Source organism: Anopheles stephensi, chromosome X (assembly GCF_013141755.1).
Source record: "Anopheles stephensi strain Indian chromosome X, UCI_ANSTEP_V1.0, whole genome shotgun sequence".
NCBI classification, from domain to species: Eukaryota; Metazoa; Arthropoda; class Insecta; order Diptera; family Culicidae; genus Anopheles; species Anopheles stephensi.
This window is the reverse complement of record NC_050201.1, coordinates 11,314,061-11,340,367: the sequence shown is the minus strand read 5'-3', so window position 1 is coordinate 11,340,367 and position 26,307 is coordinate 11,314,061. Positions and strand designations below refer to the sequence as shown.

Sequence of the window (26,307 nt, the reverse complement as noted above, 5' to 3'; positions counted from 1 at the left end):
AGGTAGGAAGACCACTGTTAATCCGAGTCGACCAAGCGAAGGAGTGATCGATTCGGGAAATCTCCGCGCAGATTCCTGGCCTTGTCAGAGTTGCTTGTATCAGGCGGCTAACCTTTTTTTTCCTGGATAACCAAGAGAAGTTTATGGCGGCGGACTCGCACTTCACTAACTCGGCATGGACAACGGGAATGCCGTAGCTCGATCAGACGATTAACCTTTTTTCCTCGATAACCAGGAGAAGTATCTAACCGTTGTTCTTGCTTGGCTTGATTTCGCCTAATTCTTCCGACGGAGTGGGGAGACACCAAAGTGCGGGACCAACATCCGGAGGGAAGGCAAAGGTGAAACTTTCCCGATTCTGTATGGAAACCCTAACAATGAAACACAAGCTTCTTCGTTGAGGTCTGGATTACAAGTCGATTTTATTCTCAAAAAATCCTGTCTTATATACTAAAACAATCCCGAAAGTTAGGTTGTTAGAATGAAAGAAAAAGTTCGAAAGAGATAGCACCTCTTTCGGCCTGAAGTAACATAAACCTATAGTGTCGGCCGTATCCCGAACCTTGAAGCGACGTTCTCTTATCTGTTTATGTTTCCGGACCGTAAGATCACGCGGGCGATCCTTTTTTTATGGTAATGCATCGCGCATCGACCTATGCATATTTTGATAGGCTAAATTCATAGTGCTAACGCGTATGTTTATTTTCTTATTTTTGCCTGTACGTCGTTTACTCTATTCGCGAGTGATCTTTCCGTCACTGCACTACGGATAATACGATCGTACCTTGATCTTCGCGTTGGTCCTTTTTTGTGAAACTAAATGCGCAGCGATAATGTATGTGTTAGGCTCTGGCAATAATCTTTTCCGGTCTATATTCTTTACTCTTGTATTTTATCACATGGCCTGAGTTTATTTAGGATTTCCTGATGTCTGTATAATTTCGAGCTGTTTTAAGACATGTCGCTGACACGTTACCATTGTTTATCATAGTTTAATTTTTCCTTTTGGTACGAGGCCTTTCTGTGAGTTTAGGTTTTTTGCTAAAATAATATTTGCCGATGAGAATTTATCCTAAACGAAAGATATTAAGTTATTTAAAGTTTTTCATCTAACTCTTGCATGCCTGTCAGTTTAGCTTAATTTTATTTTGTCGCGTTCGCAACAACCACTAAACCTAGAAGGAAGAAAGGAAGTCCCGGAAAATGAAGGAAGGAAAAAGAGAGCAGGAAGGAGAAATAAAAGATGTTGCAGGTCGGAGATGAGCTCTGGTACTGTGGGCAGTTGCGTCGATTCTTTTCTCAAGGATCCGAGCTGCAGCACCGTCTAGTCTTTTGGTGATATCTGTGCTAAGAAAGAAACCTTTCTTTCACAAAGAAGGGAAATAATCGGGCTGGTGACGTAGCGGATAGCTGTGTGGTAGACGGGTCCTACTTCCTTCTTGAAGTTTGTTCACTCGCGGGACAAAAGCTCGATGCCGTAGAGTAGTTTGGGTAGGAGCCAGGCGTTGTTGGGTAGTAGCCAGTATGTCAGCCAACGCAACAGAACCGATTTGATGTGTGAATTCGTCTTCCTGATATTGATGGGACACATTTGTGCATTTCATCTGTCTAGCGAATGTTGGGGCCAAGGCAATAAAGGCGCCGGTCTTCACACGGCAGGACCGGGGCTCAAATCCCGTCCAGACCGCCGCCCCGTACGTAGGGATGACTACTTTGCTACGGGTAAAATCAAGTCACAGAGAGCCAGACATGGCAGGCCGAGACCTTTCGAGGTTGTAGTGCCACGGAAGAAGAAGATGGAGTGAGTGTTCTTAACAGTGTGTACCTGTGATCAGATAAAGTGTATTTGTATGTACAACTGAAGCGACTATATGACGCCCTAGCCAATATTGAACATGGACCTCAGATTCTTCAACATCAGCCTCATCAACGTTCACGCCCCTACCGAAGACAAGGATGAAGAGGAGAAGGACCTGTTCTACGGCCGCCTCACAAAAATCATTAACCAGTGTCCCAGGCATGTTGTTAAAATTATCCTGGGGGACTTCAATGCAAAAGTCAGTAGGGAGCCAATGTACTGCCAATACATTGGAAGTCAGAGTCTACATGAGCACAGCAACGACAATGGTAGTAGATTGGTCCAGATTGCAGCTGCAAACAATCTGGTTGTAAGCATTACCAAGTTTGCGCGTCGGGACATTCACTAAGCTACGTGGGTGTCCCCCCGGATGGAGCCACTTTCAATCAGATAGACCACGTGTTGATTAGCCCCCGAAGACAGTCGAGTTTGTTGAACGTCAGAACGTATCGAGGGGCCAACATCGTTTCCGATCACTATTTGGTTGGCTTAATGATTCGTTGCAGAATCGCCCGTCCATGCGCTAATGGGGACGGAGATAACACGCAGGCTCGGTTCAACACGCATTCAAATCCGCCTTAGGCGAGGCTCTACTACCAGAAAACGAATATGAAACTACGAGCGAACGGTGGAACAAAAATAATAAACTGTGCCATTACTGCACTCCCACCAAGTCGTGGCAACACCAGATCTGGCTGGTTCGACGAAGAATGTAGACAAGTGACCGAACGTAAAAACTACGCATACCATGTAATGCAGCAGCGGAATAGAACGCGGACAGGTGCAGAGGAATACTCACGGCTCAGGAGAGAAGAGAAAAGAGTTCATCGCATCAAGAAACAACTTTGGGAAGAGCAGTGTTACGGACCAGGAAGAAAGTTTTACCAAGAGATAGTAGGTCGCCGAAATAACTTTAGACCTAATGTGACCTGCTGTCGGAATAAGGATGAGGATCTGGTCAGTTACCAGCCAGAGGTCCTCTCGCGATGGGCTCAGTACTTTGATGAATTGCTAAATGATAGGTTCGACGAACAGCTAGAGGCTCCACTAGCAGATGCTACTGCCACCTAGCATTGATGAAACACGAATGGCCATCCGTCGGCTCAAGAACAACAAGGCATCAGACTCCGACGGAATAGTAGCCGAACTGATCAAAAACGGTTGTGCACAACTCAAACAGGAAATTCTTCAAATTATTACTGAGGTATGGGATAGCGAATCGATGCCTTGTGATTGGAATCTTGGTATCATCTATAACATATATAAGAAGGGAGATAGGCTAAAGTGTAGCAATTACAGGGGTATTACGGTGTTGAATACCGCCTACAAGATCTTCTCCCCAATCTTACAAGATCGACTTGTCCCATTCGCTGAAAAGATCGTCGGAAACTGTAGCAAATCCTGGAGAAGATGGTGGAGCAGCAGCTCCACTCCTACCATCTCTTCATTGAATTTAAAGCCGCTGTGTAGACAATTGTTAGTCCTCATATACGCCTCTGAGACATGGACTCTGTCCAAAACTGACGAAGCCCTCTTAGCCGTGTTTGAGAGGAAGATGCTCAGAAGGATTTTTGGCCCCGTATGTGTGGAAGGACAATGGAGGAGCCGCTACAATGACGAGTTCTACGAGCTGTACGATGATCTCACCATCGTGCAGCGAATTAGACTCGCCAGGGTCCGGTGGGCTGGTCACGTCATGGGAATGACACCGGACGACCCAGCCCGTTAAGTCCTTTTAGGTCGTCCACACGGACAGAGGAGGCGTGGTAGGCCCAAATTGAGATGGCGTTGATGCATCCGCCAGAACGGCCAGGATAACGGATTGGCAGACAACGGCGCTAAGCCGTGAGCGGTATCGAGGATTGTTGCTGCAGGCCAAGACCGCAAAGCGGTTGTAGCACCGGATTTATCGTGTGTTTTATGTTGAGCAGCAATATTAGGGGGAAATCTTATAATATCTTATCCAAATGGAACTGGAACGAGATCCCTTTATAAACATCCTGACGTTAGCGTATACTCAGCGAGACTAAACCAGCTATGACGATGGCCTCCTATTTCTAATTTGATTTTATTTTCTCTTCAAAACTTGCAGCGCCCTCTGCCGGTAAAAGCGCTGTACTGCAATACGTTTGAATAGACCGTTGTTTCGGAAGGAGTGTTGTTTCAAGTACTTGTTTTAATATACTCAACGCCGCATTACCCATGAATTCGGCTGCTGTTGAGTACAACTAAGAGAAGTTTATTTTTGAAACTATTTTCAAACAGCTGACATACTCGTGATATGGCTAAACGGACATATTAGCGCAACTGAACTATTGGTCGAACACGGTTACGCTCTTTATATGTCTAGCCACCCCAGGATCCCTTGGTGTATTGCGATGAGCTCTCAGTATCTCAGCAGGCGTGTGATATTGGAACGTGGATTAATAATTTGGGAAGATTACTTCACTGGTCCATAGTGAGGACTAACTATCCATCTAGGCGGTATCATTTAGTTTAGTAAGTCAGAAATGGCAGACATGACGTAAGAGAGGTTGTTAGGCCAAAAAAGAAGAAGAAGAGGAAGGTTACTTGTGTGACCATCAGCGAACTCTGGACGATGCAAGAATACTAGGCCTTGTATAATTCTATATTCCTATAGTAAACCTTATGATCCCGGTATAATCCTATACTACTTGAATATACCCGTGCGTCGGACTGACTATGGCTAATTTATGTCAAGGACGCTAGAAATCGGACGCCACACCCCTCGAGGATTTCTAGTGCCAAACAAGGAGTTGTATCCTATACCAAGAATTCTCGTGAAATAGCAGAAAAGTAATTCCAACTGTGAAAAGCAATCAAATCTTCTGAATGCCACCCTGCTACAAATTCCTGTAACCTAACCTTGGCTTTGATTAGTCCTCAGGTACATAATGTAATGTACCTCTGGCACTTTTTGTCGCTCCACATCCTCACCGCGTACATTTCTGCAGCATCTGTATCAGCACTCCACATCGTGATCTGTGTTTGCGTGGTACATTTGGCAACGCTTCCTCCGAACACACTCCATGCGTCTCCTTCTGCTGCTGCTGTTGCTGAACCCCAGCAAGCTCCCCGAGAGAGAGAGAAGTATAAGTTGTGGCAAAATGGCAATACAGAACACCAGTGCACCACAGCCAACCTTAATTTGCCCAGCTTGTTTGACGCCCGTGATGGGGTCTAGGGGACATGTCGAGACTTTGCTCAAACAGACGATTATTCCAGACCAGGTCCGATATAAGAAAGCAGTAAAACGCAATGTTTTGGAGTTTGTTTTTTTTTTTTTTTTTAATTTATTTATTGCCATTACGAATATCTTTATTTTGCCTACTGTTGGCTACTAATGATTTTAAGGTGTTAAAATTAAGTAACGCTAAACGCTACACTGTTACGGCGCCGATGCGAACAAACAAACAAAAAAAGAAGTCGAAGCGTCGGTGAAGACAGGGGCATGCATGAAGCGCACGGTTACGACTCTGCAGCCACAGTCTCACCGGGTTCGACATGCTCACGCTCGGATTTTCACCGGGGCCTGTAATATGATACATTTTACACAGCTAGGGATTAAACTACTCGAGTGGCTACTATTACTACCTGTTTGCTAACCCTACTAAACGATACACCAGCGCGATAATGCGTGTGCCGTTACGCGCTACATAGCCAGCATCCATGGCGGCGTTACGCAATTAACGCGCGTTACTCATCTCCAGCGGTTGCCTGCCCACCGACAAAAAACGTTCGGTCACCATCTTCTCTATCTACCATTGTATTTCTTTCGCATTAAAACGTGTATGTGTGGGTGTGTGTGTGTAAAGATAAAAATAGCTACGATTCGCCTATGGCAAAATCGGGTGTACTTCGCTTCTAGCGTCTCCTTAGCCTTAGCTCGTTAGGAAGGATAGGAAGATGGGAGTGAATGAGGTCACACAGAATGAGGTTTGTGCAATAGTTGTAGTAGAAGGGGAGATATATTAATGAGAGAGAGAGAAAGAGAGAGAGAGAGAGTCCTGTGCGCTTATAACGTACGTCAACTGTCAACTGTCATCGGAGTGGCAGATAGTACTACCTCTACAGTAAGCAAACTGCTAGTGTAGCATATTGAAGATTAGTTTAGTAACCCTGATCGGTTGCTGTCTACTATATGGTTTTGGGAAGCATTTGCTGATGATGATGTCTTCACTGTTTAGTGTCTATGGCGGTGGTTTCAACAGAAGACTCCTACGCTATCTCTCTCCGTGGCTCATCATCTTTCGTCGGTGTAAGTATTCGTTACTTCGCGCCCTAAGAGTCCTATTCCTAGGCTTACTAGGAGCAAGAAGAGGAGGAAGAAGATGAAGAAGGAAAATGGAACAGTCACGGTGACATTTTTAAAATGTCAACTACCTCCTCGAAAGCAAAGCCAGATCGTGGGAGGAGGGGGGAAAGCCACAGTAAGTAATGCAAAGAGTAGGATGGGACACTGTTCCCGACTATTAGGTAGCTTTGAAGATTTTTTTTTAGTGTTAAATAAATAAAGTATTTTCTGTGTGTTTGTGTACTTTTTTTTTGTTCTTTTAGCAGTCGTGCAGAAAGTAATAATGGGTTAAATAAATAAATATATATAATCAATCAATAAATAATCGTACTCAATAAATTATTATGTTACCATGGTGCGCAACCGTTCGGTCGGCAGGCGCACTCTACACACTAATGACGCGCTAGCTCAAAAGTGTTTTGCTTGTGTGTGTGTGTGTTTTTCGTGTGTTGCTGCTTTGTTTTGGCAAGCCATCCCTTTCCCTACATAGCACCAGTGGACGGTTCGGTACTCGCCGGAGCGGAGTACGTAAACTTCGCACTGTGTCCAAATGTACTTAACCTGCCCAACAAACCACTAATCGTCCCATCACCAACCAGGATTGCACTACCACCGAGACACACACACATGCACACATCCGGGGCACCATCTGCTATCCGGCGTCGGCCATCTTGCTGTCCCGTGTGAGTGTGCACACCTATGCGTCTACTCTGTATGTAAGTGTGTGTTTTGATGTTTTGTTGCTGTTTCGCTTAAAACCGTGCCTAACCTAAACACTTAGAAACGTATCAACTAAATACTGCCCTCGTAGACAAACTCTTCCATTTTAAGATTGTGTCCATTTGCCTGCCTTCTAGTTCTGTTTTTGTTTTTTGGAGTAGGGCGGAAATTGATAGCAGAACAGAAGTACAATAGGTTTCATTGCTGTGAGGTATGTAATTATGTCCGTGTTTCCGTGCAGCACGAAGGCACCTGCAGAAGGTTGGTAAGACTGAGAAAAAAAAAGCTTTGTTGTGTTTTAAAAATATAGGAAGCGTACATTTAGCTCTCCCTTTTCCTCCGGGGAACCCCTCCCACGGAGGTGCCTGCGGGACGAGCACAAGGAAGTGGAGTTCAGTGTTGAGGAATGGGTTGAGGATGCATCGCGGCTTCTCGCTGGTCCGCAAGTCCCAGGTCCGTTGCTCAGGTGTAGAACATGCGCGTTTTGCTGCCGGTGGCGCCCGACTTCGTTGACTTGAGCGTACCGACGATGGAGCTAGCACCACTGGTCAGCACCGCACCGGAGACGGACGGTGTCAGATGTGGATTGGTGAATGCGACCGAACGTTCCTTCGCTAGCGATAGCGAGAACGGTTTGAGGCGTATGCAGAGAAAGGCGGACGTGATGCAGGACGCAAGCAGAATGGACAGTAGCACAACAATCGTTACGGTGAACCCGGGTGTGGTCATACAGATGAGACCTTCCTCGCGGGCGGAAAACACCATCGTGGCAGCATCGGTATCGTTCGGTGAGTTTGGCCCGATCGGGAAGGTAAGATCGCCCGGTGACACTACGCGAATGACACGGTTCAGCCCGACGTCCTCCTTCTGGTCCGGTTCGGTTGCACGCGTGCGTCGAATCCGCCGATCGTCACGCTTCCGGTTGGAGGTGAAGACGTGCGCATCGAGTGACTGTGGGGGCGGTGGTGGTGGCGGTGGTCCGTACTGCTGGTGTTCCGGTCCGCCCGAGAGATGATGTACGTCGAGCACACCCGGATCGGTACACTGGTCCGGGCACTGGTAGCGGCAGATCTGAATCGTACACTGGAAGTGTACCTCCATCGAGTCCGGGAACTTGAACGCTTGGAAGTGGGCGTACGACAGTACCGAAGCGCTCGCACCGAAGTTCTTGATCTTGGTAAAGCGTGACATCAGCTTCGGCCGGGTCACGCAACCACGCTGGTCGACCAGCTGAATCGGTGCCCGCTTGCCATCGTGCGCCATACAGTTGCGCACCAGCATGTCGAACTTGCTGTCGTCGTCCTTGATCGCCAGCACCATCGTCATCGTTTGGCCGATCTTTACCAACCCGGACACTTCCGACGCCCACGGACCCTTGCCGACCTGGATCTGCATCCAGCAGCCCACGTTGTCGCCCGCAAAATCGGCCCGAATCACGTCCAGCATGTCGACCGGGAACGGCCGGAAGGTGACCGACTTCTCGTACTGATCGTGCCAGGTGCAGCGAAGCTTGCGGGCCTGATCCCACACTTCCTGCACCTGCGGATCGTACTGCAGCACGATGATGTTCTCGAAGTAGGAGCCGGCGTTCGTGTCCGTGCCGGAGTAACCATTGTACAGGACGTTGTCCGTGTTGCCAGCCGTACCGCACTCGTGGATGCCGATATCGAACGAGGCGGACGTTTTGCCGAGCCCGGCCGGCAGATGCACACAGTTGACGTTGCTGTAGTGACCCTTGGAGAAGACGATGCCGAAGAATGGTTTATCGAACCGAACGAACACCTTCATGCCTTGCTTCTCGCACTTGACGTCTAGCGAAACTATTTTCGGCATGTCCTGGAGCGGTGAGGACCATAGTTCGTTGCCGGCAGGTGGCGGCCCGTACAGCTTCTCTGGGCTGAGCTCACTGGCTTGGGCTTTCAGGGTTCCTGGAGGTGGTGGTGGTGGTGGTGGTCCGTGGTATGCGTGTGCTACGGGCAGTGCTTGGGGAGGTGGTGGCGGTGGTCCGAACGGTTGACCAAGACTTAGAGATCCTAACAAGATAAAGAAAGAGAGAGAGAGAGAGAGAGAGGGAGAGAGAGGGACAGAGGGAGAAAATTGAAGAATTGTTTGGTGATAGCTATACGCAGGAAGGACTCTTAGAGCCCAGAGCTACAAGCGTTACCTCGGCTAGGTCCGTGCGGTATCGGTGGTCCATGGTGCGGCACTGGACCGTGCTGTGGTCCTGGTCCATGTTTGGCAAGTCCCGGTCCTCCTACTCCCAAGCCTCCCGCACCGTGACCCAACGGTGATGGTAGGTGTTGCGGGTAGGACTGTACCGGTGCCGATCCTTGCAGATCCTGATCGACCGACTCGAGCGCCACTTGGTCCGAATCGTTATCGCGCTTGGCAGCCTCATCGCCCGGGCTAACCGATTTCACCACCTCGACCTGATCCTCGGCTACCGTCAACTGTTGCAGGCGGGAAAGAGAGAGAGAACGGATTCGGAAGAGAACTATTAGTGTGTTTGCCCGTATCTTAAGGTACACTCTTCTTCGCTATGCCAAATTTTAACCTTGCACAGTTAACACGCCCAGCTACCTAAACCAAGCTGGTAGAAATTTGGCAAGCGATATTTTTATGCACAAGCTGAACAAATCATTCACCCCGCATTCGCAGCAGGGCTGGTGTTTGCATTGCTTGCAAAACTTCACACTGTACGGTGGGCCGAAGTAGCAGACATGGCAGATTCCCGCCCGGGGACCCGGCTAGCTGACCCGAATACATGGGAGGCGCTAGCCGGCAGGTTCGAGAATCTGGAGCGCGAGAACGTGGCATTGCACTGCAGCAACCTACATAGCGGCCCCGTATGCCATCCAGTACCGCAGTTACTGTCGCAGCCAGCTGTACTGTATGTACAGCTGGGGCATTGGCGGCAGGGATATGCGGCCCTGGACGACCTTCTAAAATCGAGATGTTGTTTTCGACTTTTGGAGAACATTTTTTGCGCCAGCATGGATCGTGTGTGTGTGTGGGTGTGTGTCCGTGTATATCACGGCAGATGCATTCAAACAGGTGGGCAGGTTGGGTGCGAGCAAGCAGATAAAAACCCTTGTGCAGAGGCGGTACGGGTACATTCTTCGCACCGTTCTGGTGGGATGATTAGTAAACGACCTGAGTGGATACAGCAGGATCGAAGGTTCGGTGCGCGAAAGTGTAGTTACAGTTCGTGGTAGGATAAGAATTGTTTTTCGGATTGTACTCGGAAGCAAATTTTGCAAGGATGCGTTCCTTGGCGAGTCCAACAAAGATGGCGCTGCTAGTGGCGTTAACGTTAGCGTTTAGCGGTAAGTTAGACGGTTACGGTGACAGCAGTGCTAAACGGTGCCTCAAAATTTGGTGTGCGGTTGTGTGTGTGTGTGTGTGTAGCTAGTATCTAATGGTGGTTTTCTGATACGTTCTGGTTTTGTTTTGTTGTATTTTCGTGTTCAACTTTCTAGTCATTCTCGTCCAGTCCAGTACTACCAAAACGAGTGAGTAGCGAGTAGTGTCGGTGCATCGAACGGTGGTAAGGCGCTACATTCATTCTTCAATAAACCTATGCTTCGATTTTCCAGCATCGAGAGTATGCTACGCCACGGTCACCAACTTCACCCAAAACACGGCCATCGGTCTCTGCTCGCAGGCAGTAGTCCAAGCGCTAAAAGTGGGCGCCAGTGGAACGGTCACCTACGTTACCACTGCAACACAGACAGCAACAACCGTGCGCAGTGAGTACGAATGGCAGGTCCGCCATCTTGGCTGTCTCTGCTAACACGCCCTACTACTACTACTCCGCAGATCTGTTGCCCACCTTCTGTAACCGAAGGGTGGCATATCCGTACCTGGAACCGTACATATCGGTCGTTGGTGCCGGCACGGAAGGACCACTCGCCACCATGCTGTCCAGCGCAACGGTTAGGGCGAGCTACATCAAGGCGCTAGTAGCGTTGGTCAAATCCTATCCGAACTGTGTGGGCATAATGATCGATTTCAGTGGCCTGACCACGTCACAGGCGGTACGAATACCACGGGAACTGAACGGGGGGATCGAGAACGTTCCAGTTACTTAAATGCATGTGTGTGTGTGTGTTTACTCGTTCTAGACGGGATACTCTGCGTTCATGTCTGCGCTGCTGACGGCGGCCCAGGCAGCCTCGATCAAACTGGCTTCGACTTTACCATGGGAAGCGACGCGCTACGCCGACGTGTATTACAATCCGACGCTGCCGAAGCTTGCCTTCAACGTACTGCGCACGTTTGAGGACTTTTTCGCGACAAGCGTTTCTGTCGTACATCCGTTAAATCCTCTATTTGCCATGGCTGCACCATTCAATAATCCAGCAACCACGATCGTAAGTTTGTGGAGACGACATCATCTTCAAACGTTCGCATGTATCGCAGCCCTTCTTTTGCATCCCTCTTCCAGTACAACAACCTATTCCGGTGGGTAATTAAGGGATTCAGTCCAAGTAACTTGATTCTTGGCTTGTCTATGTACGCGCGTGTATTTACCGTCACGAGCGTCAGTCAGTTCGGTGCTGCAGGAACGGCAAGGACGGAGTTCGCATCGTACTGTGATGTAACTATACACAACGGCTAATACACCGGAGCGTAGAATACTCACGTTTGTCCCAAATATCCTTTTAGGCGCTTCTATTTTCCACCCAGTTTGGAATTCAAACAAATAATGCGGGAGAAAGCATCTCGTCCAGCAGTACCCTGGCATACGTGTTTAACTCATTTGCTGCGGTTGACATTAAGTTGAACTTTGCGCGCACCAACAGCTTAGGCGGCGTTGCACTGTTCTCGCTCAACACGGCCGGAACCAATGCTGAACTGCTGCGGTACATTACGAGCATCATAGCACCGACGCCTCCGATCGGATTTACATACCCGGTAGCGACGACTCCTACCTGTGGTGTAACAATCACGTTCCCAACGACGGTGGCAACAACCGTGAGCGGAGGCGGAACGACTAGGGCTGGAGGAGTGACGACAGTGGCTCCAGGTGAAACAACAACTGCTGCTGGAGCAACTACTGCTGCCACTACTGCAACTACTGCCGCCGGAGGAGCCACAACAGCCGCCGGAGGTGCAACTACTGCTGCTGGAGGGGCCACAACTGCTGCAGGAGGAGCCACTACAGCCGCCGGAGGGGCCACAACAGCCGCCGGAGGAGCCACAACAGCCGCCGGAGGTGCAACTACTGCTGCTGGAGGAGCCACAACAGTCGCCGGAGGAGCCACAACAGCCGCAGGAGGAGCCACAACAGCCGCAGGAGGAGCCACAACAGCCGCCGGAGGGGCCACAACAGCCGCCGGAGGTGCAACTACTGCTGCAGGAGGAGCCACAACAGCCGCCGGAGGAGCCACAACAGCCGCCGGAGGAGCCACAACAGCCGCTGGAGGTGCAACTACTGCTGCTGGAGGAGCCACAACTGCTGCAGGAGGAGCCACAACAGCCGCCGGAGGTGCAACAACTGCTGCAGGAGGAGCCACAACAGCCGCCGGAGGTGCAACTACTGCTGCAGGAGGGGCCACAACAGCCGCCGGAGGGGCCACAACAGCCGCAGGAGGAGCCACAACAGCCGCCGGAGGTGCAACAACTGCTGCAGGAGGAGCCACAACAGCCGCCGGAGGTGCAACTACTGCTGCAGGAGGAGCCACAACAGCTGCTGGAGGAGCCACAACAGCCGCTGGAGGGGCCACAACAGCCGCAGGAGGAGCCACAACAGCCGCTGGAGGAGCCACAACAGCAGCCGGAGGTGCAACTACTGCTGCAGGAGGAGCCACAACAGCTGCTGGAGGAGCCACAACAGCCGCAGGAGGAGCCACAACAGCCGCAGGAGGAGCCACAACAGCCGCCGGAGGTGCAACTACTGCTGCAGGAGGAGCCACAACAGCTGCTGGAGGAGCCACAACAGCCGCAGGAGGAGCCACAACAGCCGCAGGAGGTGCAACTACTGCTGCAGGAGGGGCCACAACAGCCGCCGGAGGTGCAACAACTGCTGCAGGAGGAGCCACAACAGCCGCCGGAGGGGCCACAACAGCTGCAGGAGGAGCCACAACAGCTGCTGGAGAAGCCACAACAGCCGCTGGAGGAGCCACAACAGCCGCCGGAGGTGCAACTACTGCTGCTGGAGGGGCCACAACTGCTGCTGGAGAAGCCACAACAGCCGCCGGAGGTGCAACTACTGCTGCTGGAGGAGCCACAACAGCCGCCGGAGGAGTTACAACAGCCGCCGGAGGAGCCACAACAGCCGCCGGAGGAGCCACAACAGCCGCCGGAGGTGCAACTACTGCAGCAGGAGGAGCCACAACAGCTGCTGGAGGAGCCACTACAGCCGCTGGAGGAGCCACAACAGCCGCTGGAGGAGCCACAACAGCCGCCGGAGGTGCAACAACTGCTGCAGGAGGAGCCACAACAGCCGCTGGAGGTGCCACAACAGCCGCTGGAGGAGCCACAACTGCTGCAGGAGGGGCCACAACTGCTGCAGGAGAAGCCACAACAACCGCCGGAGGAGCCACAACAGCCGCCGGAGGTGCAACTACTGCTGCAGGAGGGGCCACAACTGCTGCTGGAGAAGCCACAACAGCCGCCGGAGGTGCAACTACTGCTGCTGGAGGAGCCACAACAGCCGCTGGAGGAGCCACAACAGCCGCAGGAGGAGCCACAACAGCCGCCGGAGGTGCAACTACTGCTGCAGGAGGAGCCACAACAGCTGCTGGAGGAGCCACAACAGCCGCAGGAGGAGCCACAACAGCCGCCGGAGGTGCAACTACTGCTGCTGGAGGGGCCACAACTGCTGCTGGAGAAGCCACAACAGCCGCCGGAGGTGCAACTACTGCTGCTGGAGGAGCCACAACAGCCGCCGGAGGAGCCACAACAGCCGCCGGAGGAGCCACAACAGCCGCTGGAGGAGCCACAACAGCCGCCGGAGGTGCAACTACTGCTGCAGGAGGAGCCACAACAGCTGCTGGAGGAGCCACTACAGCCGCTGGAGGAGCCACAACAGCCGCTGGAGGAGCCACAACAGCCGCCGGAGGTGCAACAACTGCTGCAGGAGGAGCCACAACAGCCGCTGGAGGTGCCACAACAGCCGCTGGAGGAGCCACAACTGCTGCAGGAGGGGCCACAACTGCTGCAGGAGAAGCCACAACAACCGCCGGAGGAGCCACAACAGCCGCCGGAGGTGCAACTACTGCTGCAGGAGGGGCCACAAATGCTGCTGGAGAAGCCACAACAGCCGCCGGAGGTGCAACTACTGCTGCAGGAGGAGCCACAACAGCTGCTGGAGGAGCCACAACAGCCGCCGGAGGTGCAACAACAGCTGCAGGAGGAGCCACAACAGCTGCTGGAGGAGCCACTACAGCCGCTGGAGGAGCCACAACAGCCGCTGGAGGGGCCACAACTGCTGCAGGAGGAGCCACAACAGCCGCTGGAGGAGCCACAACAGCCGCCGGAGGTGCAACTACTGCTGCAGGAGGAGCCACAACAGCTGCTGGAGGAGCCACAACAGCCGCAGGAGGAGCCACAACAGCCACTGGAGGAGCCACAACAGCCGCCGGAGGTGCAACTACTGCTGCAGGAGGAGCCACAACAGCTGCTGGAGGAGCCACAACAGCTGCTGGAGGAGCCACAACAGCCGCAGGAGGTGCAACTACTGCAGCAGGAGGGGCCACAACAGCCGCCGGAGGTGCAACTACTGCTGCAGGAGGAGCCACAACAGCCGCCGGAGGGGCCACAACAGCTGCAGGAGGAGCCACAACAGCTGCTGGAGGAGCCACAACAGCCGCTGGAGGAGCCACAACAGCCGCTGGAGGTGCAACTACTGCTGCTGGAGGGGCCACAACTGCTGCTGGAGAAGCCACAACAGCCGCCGGAGGTGCAACTACTGCTGCTGGAGGAGCCACAACAGCCGCCGGAGGAGCCACAACAGCCGCCGGAGGAGCCACAACAGCCGCCGGAGGAGCCACAACAGCCGCCGGAGGTGCAACTACTGCTGCAGGAGGAGCCACAACAGCTGCTGGAGGAGCCACAACAGCCGCCGGAGGAGCCACAACAGCCGCAGGAGGTGCAACTACTGCTGCAGGAGGGGCCACAACAGCCGCCGGAGGTGCAACTACTGCTGCAGGAGGAGCCACAACAGCCGCAGGAGGAGCCACAACAGCTGCAGGAGGAGCCACAACAGCCGCAGGAGGAGCCACAACAGCCGCCGGAGGTGCAACTACTGCTGCTGGAGGGGCCACAACAGCCGCAGGAGGAGCCACAACAGCAGCCGGAGGTGCAACTACTGCTGCAGGAGGAGCCACAACAGCAGCCGGAGGTGCAACTACTGCTGCAGGAGGAGCCACAACAGCAGCCGGAGGTGCAACTACTGCTGCAGGAGGAGCCACAACAGCCGCCGGAGGAGCCACAACAGCCGCAGGAGGAGCCACAACAGCCGCCGGAGGAGCCACAACAGCCGCCGGAGGTGCAACTACTGCTGCTGGAGGAGCCACAACAGCCGCCGGAGGAGCCACAACAGCCGCAGGAGGAGCCACAACAGCCGCCGGAGGTGCAACAACTGCTGCAGGAGGAGCCACAACAGCAGCCGGAGGTGCAACTACTGCTGCAGGAGGAGCCACAACAGCCGCCGGAGGAGCCACAACAGCCGCAGGAGGAGCCACAACAGCCGCAGGAGGAGCCACAACAGCCGCCGGAGGTGCAACTACTGCTGCTGGAGGAGCCACAACAGCCGCAGGAGGAGCCACAACAGCCGCTGGAGGAGCCACAACAGCCGCTGGAGGAGTCACAACAGCCGCCGGAGGAGCCACAACAGCCGCCGGAGGTGCAACTACTGCTGCCGGTGGGGCCACAACAGCCGCAGGAGGAGCCACAACAGCCGCCGGAGGTGCAACTACTGCTGCTGGAGGGGCCACAACTGCTGCAGGAGGAGCCACAACAGCCGCAGGAGGAGCCACAACAGCCGCCGGAGGTGCAACTACTGCTGCTGGAGGAGCCACAACAGCTGCTGGAGGAGCCACAACAGCCGCCGAAGGGGCCACAACAGCCGCCGGAGGAGCCACAACAGCCGCCGGAGGTGCAACTACTGCTGCAGGAGGAGCCACAACAGCTGCTGGAGGAGCCACAACAGCCGCTGGAGGTGCCACAACAGCCGCTGGAGGAGCCACAACAGCCGCTGGAGGAGCCACAACAGCCGCAGGAGGAGCCACAACAGCCGCAGGAGGAGCCACAACAGCCGCCGGAGGTGCAACTACTGCTGCAGGAGGAGCCACAACAGCTGCTGGAGGAGCCACAACAGCCGCAGGAGGAGCCACAACAGCCGCCGGAGGAGCCACAACAGCCGCTGGAGGTGCAACTACTGCTGCTGGAGGAGCCACAACTGCTGCAGGAGGAGCCACAACAGCTGCTGGAGGAGCCACAACAGCCGCAGGAGGAGCCACAACAGCCGCCGGAGGAGCCACAACAGCCGCTGGAGGTGCAACTACTGCTGCTGGAGGAGCCACAACTGCTGCAGGAGGAGCCACAACAGCCGCCGGAGGAGCCACAACAGTCGCCGGAGGAGCCACAACAGCCGCCGGAGGGGCCACAACTGCGGCCACCACGACTGCAGCACCAGAACCTGAGGTTGTTTGTGGAATTACTGTAAAGGGTCAATATGGAGCTCTCGTGAGCAGTTTCTGTAATTCGCTTTCCGAGATTAGGATATACATCACAGCAGGTAGCAGTTGTGGTGTTGTTGCTTAAGATTGTTTCTATATCGTAATGGTTTTGTTAACCACTTGTGTACGTACGCTAACTTCAAGTCAATAAAGTTCAAGTAGAAATTAAGAAAAACTTATAAGATTTGGTCGTTTTGATTCGATGATTCCTAGGAACTGTCTATGATAACACACACACACACACACACACACGCACTACCATTTTCAAAAGCTCCACAGATACGAGATAATGTGGCCAAACTATGGTAGAAACATGAGATGGAATAGGGTTTTAGAGTGAGTTATTAAACCGAACAACCTCCACGGCCATCATCCTACGGTGCTTGTGGATTCTGTGAATTGCTGGTTTCGGCAGTTGTTTGGTTAGCAACAGCAGTGACAGATTCTGTTTGCGCAATTGTGTGTGTGCGGTACGAGACGCAGTTGATCAAATCCATTCACGTTGCAGGTAGCGCTGGTTGCAATCAGTGTCAACCGGCACACGATGGAGATATGAAGTAATTTCGTCTATTTGGTATAATGTGTTAATGTGTTGTTACATTATTTCAGCCCGATCGATGATATGTTCGCAGTTTTACCTGGTGCTCACGAAGTCGACAGTACTCCCTATTCACCCAATCAAAGATGCTACACACAATCAACCAGAGTGAATCAAAACATAACAAAAAAGTGATGACCAAACCAAACGCAACATTGGTCAGTTAATGGCCGCTTAGTTGCAAAGTTCATTCAAGCATAAACGTTCCCTGAACGATGCAAGGCACTATTCAAGTTATTTAAGTAACTTAAGAATAATAACCTTGTGGGGCGGTGTTTTACACGGCAGGACCGGTTACAGAATCCCATCCGGACTATTTATCCGTTCTCAGGATTTGCCGGTCCAGGCTGCGGCTATAATCATATTAAGGAAGCCAGAAATAGCAGGCCAAGAAATCTTGAAGTTGACGAGCCAGCAAAGAAGAAAAACCAGAAGAAGTATGTTCAAGAAATTGTTGTCCCAACTGAATGACTACTTTTTTTGTAGAATTCAGTAAAAATAATTCACATAATAGCTTCAGTAGTTGCTTACCCACTCTATATTCCGAGAGTCATTGATGGTTTAGCTTGAAATCTTTATACTGCCTAGCTTTAATCGAGTTAACGCAGTAGAATCTTAAAACTAGCCCCAACAGTCCCAGAATCTTGACCTAGACGTTGTCTGCTCGCGCTCCGAACTCCACACTGATTTCAACAGGCCTGTCTCTACACCAACAACAAAAAAAGACGAGAATAGAACACAAAAGAAGAAGGCGCTAGTAATTGTAGCATTTACAAATATTTACCCACACATGACAAGGTCAGATCGCTAATATCCTAAGAATAGAATCCTACAGAAGCGGTATACTAAGAACTACTGAGCACCTTGCCTGCAGACGGGCGGGACATTCGCCAAAAACCTGGTACGTGTTATCCATTGTGCCTGGTACGTGCACTAGTGTAAGACCTTCGAAGAATTCGACGTAATTTGAAAGGAGTGAGGGGGGGAGGGGGGGAGATAGGTGGTATGGGCTAGAATACAAAACAAAACATTTGAGTACACAATTGCCAAACCATATTCCGCGCAATCCCACCGTACAGCCTTTTTCTTTGAAGCGACATACTGAAGAGACGGTATATAGTCCTGCAACTGTTTCAACAGACGGGCGCACGGAAATCGGGCGTCTGGGACCAGTCAATTGAAGGGTGTATATATAGTTCTTGCCCGTCAAACAGGAAACCAGTTTAAGATACTGACGTGAGTGGTACGCACCGCTACGGTAGTCAGCACAATGGATCGATATCTGTTGACAAGCTTGTTGCTGGTGTGTCTGGTGTTCGGTAAGTACGGTGGCAAGATGTTGCCTGCAGCCTACGAGCTTACTGACCTTCAGCGTCCGATAACTCTTTCACAGCGTACGCACCAGAGGCAGCAGCACAGAGTAAGTGAATGCTTTGCAGTGCCGCAATAAATGGCGTCAAATGGCGTGATGTACAGTGCGTATGTTCCATTCTCCATTTTGCAGAGGCGCGCGTGTGTTTTGCCCAGTCCAACGACTACAGTACGACCACAGCGATAGGGTTCTGTTCGCACGCCGTCTACATTGCACTGAATCCTACCTCCAAAGGTTTCGTGGGTTTGCTGAACCCGGCCAACGATGCGGATGATCTTCTAGGTGACGACAGTTGACCCATTGCGGTTGGTTGGTGGACAGTTGTGAGCTAATGCTTTTCACTGTCTTGTTTACAGGCGGCATCAAGAAGTTCGTTGGCCGCAAAACAGTCTACCCGTATGTGGAGATGTATTTGGGTGTGCTGGGCAGTGTTGCGGCGAGCAACATTCTCTGGCTAAACTCAGCGGCGACGCGCAAAACGTTCATCGATCTGCTCGTTCCAAAGGTGCAGGAATATCCGGCAATCAGTGGCGTGTACTTGGATTTCGTAGGAGTAACGACCACCTACGCGGTAAGTATCTGCTAAGGTGTAGGCGAAGTGTGGTACGTTTGCACTAACCGCTAACGAGCTAACGTTTGCCATTCGCAGAACGGGTACAGTACCTTCGTGTCGGAGCTTTATACGGCTCTCACCGCTAAAAACTTGAAGCTGATCACAGCTTTACCGTGGGATGCGACTGCCTCGGCCGATATTTACTTTAACCCAACGCTGCCGCTCTTGCCGTTCAACGTGATCAAAACCCATGAAGACATGTACTCGACGACTACGAACACCCATCCAATCAGTCCACTGTTCGCACTCTCATCGCCATTCAATGTCGAGACGAAAACCATCGTAAGTGATTGCCGTTACCGTACTGTGTAGTACACACATTGGAGACCATTGTGAATGTGACTGTGATTTTTTGTTTTTGTTTTGCGCTTTCATTCCAGTACAATAACGTGTTCAGATGGGTGATTAAGGGTTTCGTGCCAAGCTCGATTATCGTCAGTTTGCCAATGTACAGTCTTAAGTTTACCACAGCAGGTGGGACACAGTTTAATTCTGCTGCCACAGCTGTCACAACGGACACATATTGTAATGTAAGTATAGGAAAGCATTATGGTTTGGTGAGATGACTTTCAGACTGTGTACCAATACGTGTAACTCTATTTGGTGTGCAACCTAGGCTTTGCTGTTCGCATCCACGAATACTGTTGGCACTCCGCAAGGAGGCGAAGGATTTGCCTACAGCTCAAACACCTTCTACACGTACAATTCACCCGCTGGCGTGACAGATAAGCTGATGTTTGTGACAGGCACAAACCTGGGCGGAGTTGCCGTATATTCGCTAGATCAGGCGGGTGGTACTAATGCGGAGATGCTTCGGCAGGTGACTAGCGTGCTTGCACCGACACCGCCCGCTTCAGCTACCTATCCTGCGGCAGAAACAGCGGTGTGTGGTGTGCCCATAACCTTCCCAACACCGCCGACCACAACAACGACGACGACAACAACAACGACTACCACACCTACTACAACCACTACTCCACCTACTACTGCTCCTACTACTGCTCCTGCCACAACAGCATCGACTGCATCAACAGCGTCAACGGCGTCAACTGCGTCAACAGCGTCAACAGCACCTACTACTGCTCCTGCCACAACGGCATCAACAGCATCAACAGCACCTACTACAGCTCCTGCCACGACTGCATCAACAGCTTCAACAGCTTCAACAGCATCAACTGCTTCCACAGCGTCAACAGCATCAACAGCACCTACTACTGCTCCTGCCACGACTGCATCAACAGCATCAACGGCTTCAACAGCATCAACTGCGTCAACAGCATCAACAGCGTCAACAGCATCCACAGCACCTACTACTGCTCCTGCCACGACTGCATCAACAGCATCAACGGCTTCAACAGCATCAACTGCGTCAACAGCATCAACAGCGTCAACAGCATCAACAGCGTCAACAGCATCAACAGCTTCAACAGCTTCAACAGCTTCAACAGCACCTACTACTGCTCCTGCCACAACTGCATCGACTGCATCAACAGCATCCACAGCACCTACTACTGCTCCTGCTACGACTGCATCGACTGCATCAACTGCGTCAACAGCTTCAACAGCTTCAACAGCTTCAACAGCTTCAACAGCACCTACTACTGCTCCTGCCACAACAGCATCGACTGCATCAACAGCGTCAACAGCTTCAACAGCTTCAACAGCTTCAACAGCACCTACTACTGCTCCTGCTACGACTGCATCGACTGCATCAACAGCATCTACAGCACCTACTACTGCTCCTGCCACAACGGCATCAACTGCATCAACAGCCTCAACAGCATCAACAGCGTCTACCGCATCTACAGCTTCTACCGCATCTACAGCATCAACTGCGTCAACAGCATCAACAGGGTCAACAGCATCAACAGCATCCACAGCACCTACTACTGCTCCTGCCACAACAGCATCGACTGCATCAACAGCTTCAACAGCTTCAACAGCGTCTACCGCATCTACAGCTTCTACCGCATCTACAGCATCAACTGCGTCAACAGCATCAACAGGGTCAACAGCATCAACAGCATCCACAGCACCTACTACTGCTCCTGCCACAACAGCATCGACTGCATCAACAGCTTCAACAGCTTCAACAGCTTCAACAGCGTCTACCGCATCTACAGCTTCTACCGCATCTACAGCATCAACTGCGTCAACAGCATCAACAGGATCAACAGCATCAACAGCATCCACAGCACCTACTACTGCTCCTGCCACAACAGCATCGACTGCATCAACAGCTTCAACAGCTTCAACAGCGTCTACCGCATCTACAGCTTCTACCGCATCTACAGCATCAACAGGGTCAACAGCATCAACAGCATCCACAGCACCTACTACTGCTCCTGCCACAACAGCATCGACTGCATCAACAGCTTCAACAGCTTCAACAGCTTCAACAGCGTCTACCGCATCTACAGCTTCTACCGCATCTACAGCATCAACAGGGTCAACAGCATCAACAGCATCCACAGCACCTACTACTGCTCCTGCCACAACAGCATCGACTGCATCAACAGCTTCAACAGCTTCAACAGCGTCTACCGCATCTACAGCTTCTACCGCATCTACAGCATCAACTGCGTCAACAGCATCAACAGGGTCAACAGCATCAACAGCGTCAACAGCGTCAACAGCATCAACAGCATCAACAGCATCAACAGCTTCAACAGCATCAACCGCATCAACAGCACCCACTACGGCTCCTGACACAACTGCATCAACTGCAGCCACTACACCGACTACTACAACTACAACAACACCTACAACAACTACGGTATCTACACCCACAACTACTACCTCCTCCGTCGCCACGACAATCGCCGCGTCACCGACCACGTGCAACCTGTTGGTGCGAGAAGAGTACAGCAGTCTTGTAGCGGAGTTCTGCTCCAACTTCAAGGCAGTTGCAGCATTTAATACCGAAGGTGCCAGCTGTGGCATCGTAGCATAAGTCTGACTGTTGTAATCGATGATCCGATGGGGAAGAGCATCGCTAAATGCGCAAAACAATTAACTGCTGTTTGGCGAATGTAACACGTAACGATGCAATTGCCTCGAAGGTAACACACAACGTAACCGATTAAAAAGTTGACAAATCCTTTCCCCTTTTTGGGTCGCTACAAGCGCGGAACCGTCAAAGCGGGATAGATTTACGAATTGTCGTGCTGTGAGCACGAAGCGACGTGAGGCAACGAATGAAGGTCACGATTACTGATTGTATTAAATAATAGGTAAAATAAATGGAAAAGGTTAAATAAATAGCTCTTCTATGTATTATTAAAATCTGGCCTAGGCTATCGGTAAGTCGCTTTGATTGTTTCGTTCTCAACAAACGATCAGTTGTGAGTGATTACTATTTCTCGTCAGATTTGACGAGAGAAAACAAGTGTATCATGTTGGAAAAGGTACATTAGACAGTCATGCACGATAGAATAAGACTATCTAATTTTGGATCTAAGTATAAAAGTGAGGTTATGATGATGTAAAAAACACCGATTTACGCAGGAGCTTTGTACGAAGTCGCTATCACAACTTCGAAGTCGCGCAAAACTTCACCTATCTGGGGTCAAAAGTCAGCACAGATGACAACGATATAGATATTAAGTTATGCGCAAGTTTGCTCACTTTCAACCGGTCATACTATAGCCCGAGGAAACTTCTCCACACAGAATACCTGTTGCATCGAACCAGTGACGGATCAATCTAGGAGTGGAAGGAGCGGCCGCTCGGGGCCTCGTCGTCGAGGGAAATCCTGTTGGTCTTACTCACAAACGAGTCACTATTGGAGGGGCTTCAACTGCCTTTATCGCTCGGAGCTTCCAAAGACCTTGATCCACCACTGCATCGGACGGAACATGGACTGAATAGAAACTCCCGGTATTTAAATACGCTCTTATGTATGGACTCCATCTAAAACTGACCAAAAGCCCACCTAGACGTTTTCGAGAAAACCGATACCTACTGATGGAAAATGGTGGAGCCACTGCACTTGACAGGCTGGACTGTGAAGCGAATTAGACTCGGCACGCTTCTTAGGAGGGCTGGTTACGACATGAGAATAGCATCGGACGCCTCAGTCCTTGAAGTCCTTTGAGGTCGTTCACATGAACAGATGGCATTTATGCGTCCACCAGAAATGCTGGGATATTGAATTGGTAGACGACGGTGCTGGACCTTGTCGGGGTATCGAGGACTTCTGCAGCATGCCAGAGGACTGCTAAACGCCTGATTAGCAAGCATTTAACAATCTTATTTTACAGTCATTTCGGTCATAAAATTGATGATTGTTTCAGACTCTTCCAGTGAGTCAGGCTATTGTGGTTGATCGAAGTACCCATAGGTCGTGGAGACTCTTTCTCTCTCTCTCTCTCTCTCTCTTTCTTCCTTGCCACTACAACCTTGAAAGTTGGGTAGTGAGCTTGAGAGCTACCGGGAGGCCTCGCCTCAATCATATGAGGGCTCTGAGTGCGCTCTTCGATTTTAAATAGGTAGCTCCGCACTCTTCGGCCTCACGGGGCAGCTCTTCGCACTCTTCGGCCTCTTCGCGTTCCTCGACCTCCTCGCCCTCAGTCAGTGTGGAGCTACCGGGAGCCGTCCTCTTTAAAAAGACCTACTTGACTCAACACACTAGTCTTGACTTTCTATATTTTTGGCTTCCTGTGACTTGATTTTACCCGTTTCAAAGTAGTGAGCCCTACGTACGGGAAGGCGGGTCTGGATGGGATTTGATCCACGGCCCTGTCGTGTGAAGAGCGGTGCCGCTGTCACGTCGGCCACCAGACCACGGGACACTATTCGCCTTGTCTAGGGTATATTACCGCACGCGGTTGCATGCACCACATCCATTTGATGCTACAATACTATAGAAAATAAAATGCTTTTTCTAATTCGATTCTACATAAATCGCTTATTAATTAAAAATTAGAAAAAAAACGTGCTAGAACGTGAAAATGTAGGTGAAGCTTAAGAATTTCAAATATTGAGGAATTATTAAATTTAGGAAAAAGCAATACGGTCATGCCGTTCCTTATGAATAAAAAAAAAAAATTAGGAAAAAAAATCCGATAGCTGTTCTCTCAAAAAAATCTCTTACTCTTATGTTCACCACTGTAATAAATATAATTCTAAACACTGTGTTTACTTATCGACACGCAGCGGCGGCGAACGATCGTACGGTGAACCCTTACCTAGAACGAAACGAAGAGAGAGCACAGAAAAAAAAGAGTTGTAATGAAAAGCCAGCGTTTGTGATGTAAAATTTGTTTGAACAGGAGTGGACCAAAATGTCTTGACCGTGACAGGTCGGCGTGCAGGGTGTGTGTGTGTGTGTGTGTCGCGGTGCGTTTTACCCTCGTACCGATGCACCGATTGCGAAGGAAAATGAACCGAAGGTGGACAACCAAAGTAAGGGAGCGCAGAGAGAGAGAGAGAGTGTGTGTGTATGAATGGAGAAAAGAATGCGGAAGAGATGGAAACCACCGGGTGGATGGGACTGAAACTGTTGAAAAATGGCACCAGCCGTACAGGAAGGAACGGAAGCAGCAACGTGCAGCTCGGCTGCAACTGCTGCTTAAAAGCTGTTTGGGTTACGGGTTAGGCTTCTCTTACCTGCAACGCCTTCCTGCACTTTAACCGAGACGATTTTTCACAGTAAGCAAATGACATAAAAGGATGACTGATCTGCAAAAACAGTGATGAAATGATATGTGAAAATGATAATGGATGGTTCTATTTTTTGTTTTGTGTGTGTGCGGTTGCTGGCTGACTAAATGGCGGGAAAAAGTGTCGGAACAGGAAGGACTCTTTGGTGTTTTTTTGTTTTGGTTTTGCTGGCTGTGCCGACTACACCCCCGAAGGTCGTTTAATTGCTAACCAGAAAGAATAAAGCACACGCATCGGAACGCACGTCCTGCCCGTGGAACGCTTGCGTTTTTTTTGTTTGTTTGTGGCAAAGCATAACCGGACGGGTCGTGAAAGTGAGCCGATAAGTGTACCGATCGATGCGCGCCCAAAGGAAAATTGGAAAGCGCAAGAACGGTGACCATCCACCGTGTGCGAAAAATGGCAAGTAAGACACGTAGGGGAAGAAAAAGGAGTGAAAATATAAAAAAAAACACACACACACACTCCACCGCCACCGCCAGTGCGGGACGAGGTGACGACGATGGTGACCAAGGATGGGCATGGTGCGTGTCGACGAAAATGAAAAGGAAAGAAAATGAAATCGTGTGAAAATAGGTCAATAACATAAGTAACGTGGCGCGCCAAGCCAAACCGGGTGACGACCGAGACGCCGAACGCCGCTGAAGACGCGGATGATAATGCCAATATATGGGCCGGGCAGGATCTTCGCAATAACAACAGCGGGAACAAAAAAGGGGGAAAACAAACAGCAACAAAACAACAGCAAAAAGGGCATCATTGCCGCGAGCGTCGAAATTATCGGCCGCGCGCACCACAACGACCCGGCGGCCCTTCAAATGGGCTTCTGCTGGAATGTCTTCTTTCGCTGGTTCGATGCTGTTGCTTTCCGTCCAGAGAAAGCTGCTCCCAGGGGAATTTCGCGACTTTCCCGCGCGCGATGCGTGCGAGAAGGTGGAGTTTTTGCCAAAAAAGGGTCGTGTACGGCAAGTTGCTTTCGGGGTGGTGGTTTTCGACTGTTTTTGGAGCTAATTGCCACGCCACGCCACTGTGCGCTGTGGTAAGCTCCGGCGTACCGATGGCCAACTGTTGATCACCTGACGGTGGGTGTGAGGCAAGGTTGGTAGTGAAAAGTGCAAACGCAAATGTAAGTGTAAGCAGCCTGTGCACTAAGTGAAACGTCATAACTGTCAATGTGCTATAATTATGGTAAAGTCTGAGTTGAATGTAACCAACCATGGTACGGCACTAATCGAATTGGTCCAGATATGTTTGATGTTGTTTTCGATCCTCCAAAACATATATCGCACACACACACACACACGGTGATATGGGTCGTTTTCACTTGTTAGTGGTGGAGTGATAATTGTCGCACCATGGTTACGGTTTAGTTCAAGCTGGAAAAAAAATGAACGAGCGTAACGAAAACTAACTTTTTTCTTCCTGTGGATGTTTATCTTCTTCTTTCTTGGCTTAGCGACCTCTGCTAGGTCATGCCTACC

The 26,307-nt window shown here is 51.0% G+C and overlaps 2 protein-coding genes across 4 annotated transcripts in view; one reads left to right on the top strand and one right to left on the bottom strand.

Moving 5' to 3' along the window:
* Window positions 1-5,152: 5,152 nt before the first annotated feature.
* Window positions 5,153-26,307, bottom strand: part of LOC118507350 — a 32,650-nt gene continuing 11,495 nt past the window's right edge. The window contains exons 3-5 of one of the 2 annotated variants that reach the window (XM_036045761.1): window positions 24,773-24,844; window positions 9,058-9,343; window positions 5,153-8,926 (exon numbers count right to left, since the gene is read on the bottom strand). In XM_036045761.1, coding sequence (XP_035901654.1) covers window positions 7,356-8,926; window positions 9,058-9,343; window positions 24,773-24,844 — 1,929 coding nt within the window. In that variant the 3' untranslated portion in view covers window positions 5,153-7,355. The remainder of the gene's footprint in view (window positions 8,927-9,057; window positions 9,344-24,772; window positions 24,845-26,307) is intronic. The other variant, XM_036045768.1, reaches the window with a different exon arrangement.
* Window positions 18,302-22,447, top strand: LOC118507346 (mucin-5AC-like). 2 transcript variants are annotated; one of them, XM_036045747.1, is made up of 8 exons: window positions 18,302-18,496; window positions 18,571-18,597; window positions 18,682-18,831; window positions 18,906-19,120; window positions 19,199-19,444; window positions 19,543-19,692; window positions 19,779-21,137; window positions 21,174-22,447. In XM_036045747.1, exons 1-8 carry the CDS (start codon window positions 18,448-18,450, stop codon window positions 22,113-22,115), a joined length of 3,138 nt encoding a protein of 1,045 aa, XP_035901640.1. In that variant the 5' UTR covers window positions 18,302-18,447; the 3' UTR covers window positions 22,116-22,447. The 2 variants fall into 2 exon arrangements, with proteins under 2 accessions (XP_035901640.1, XP_035901629.1); XM_036045736.1 differs by having other exon boundaries at window positions 18,304-18,496; window positions 19,779-22,447.

What these genes read in the sequence shown, in the direction of transcription:
- LOC118507346 (XM_036045736.1), top strand. Translation starts at nt 18,448, where the DNA reads ATGGATCGATATCTGTTGACAAGCTTGTTGCTGGTGTGTCTGGTGTTC. An exon ending in ATGTCGAGACGAAAACCATC is followed by an intron (nt 19,445 to 19,542) that starts GTAAGTGATTGC and finishes CTTTCATTCCAG; the next exon opens with TACAATAACGTGTTCAGATG. An exon ending in CAACGGACACATATTGTAAT is followed by an intron (nt 19,693 to 19,778) that starts GTAAGTATAGGA and finishes TGTGCAACCTAG; the next exon opens with GCTTTGCTGTTCGCATCCAC.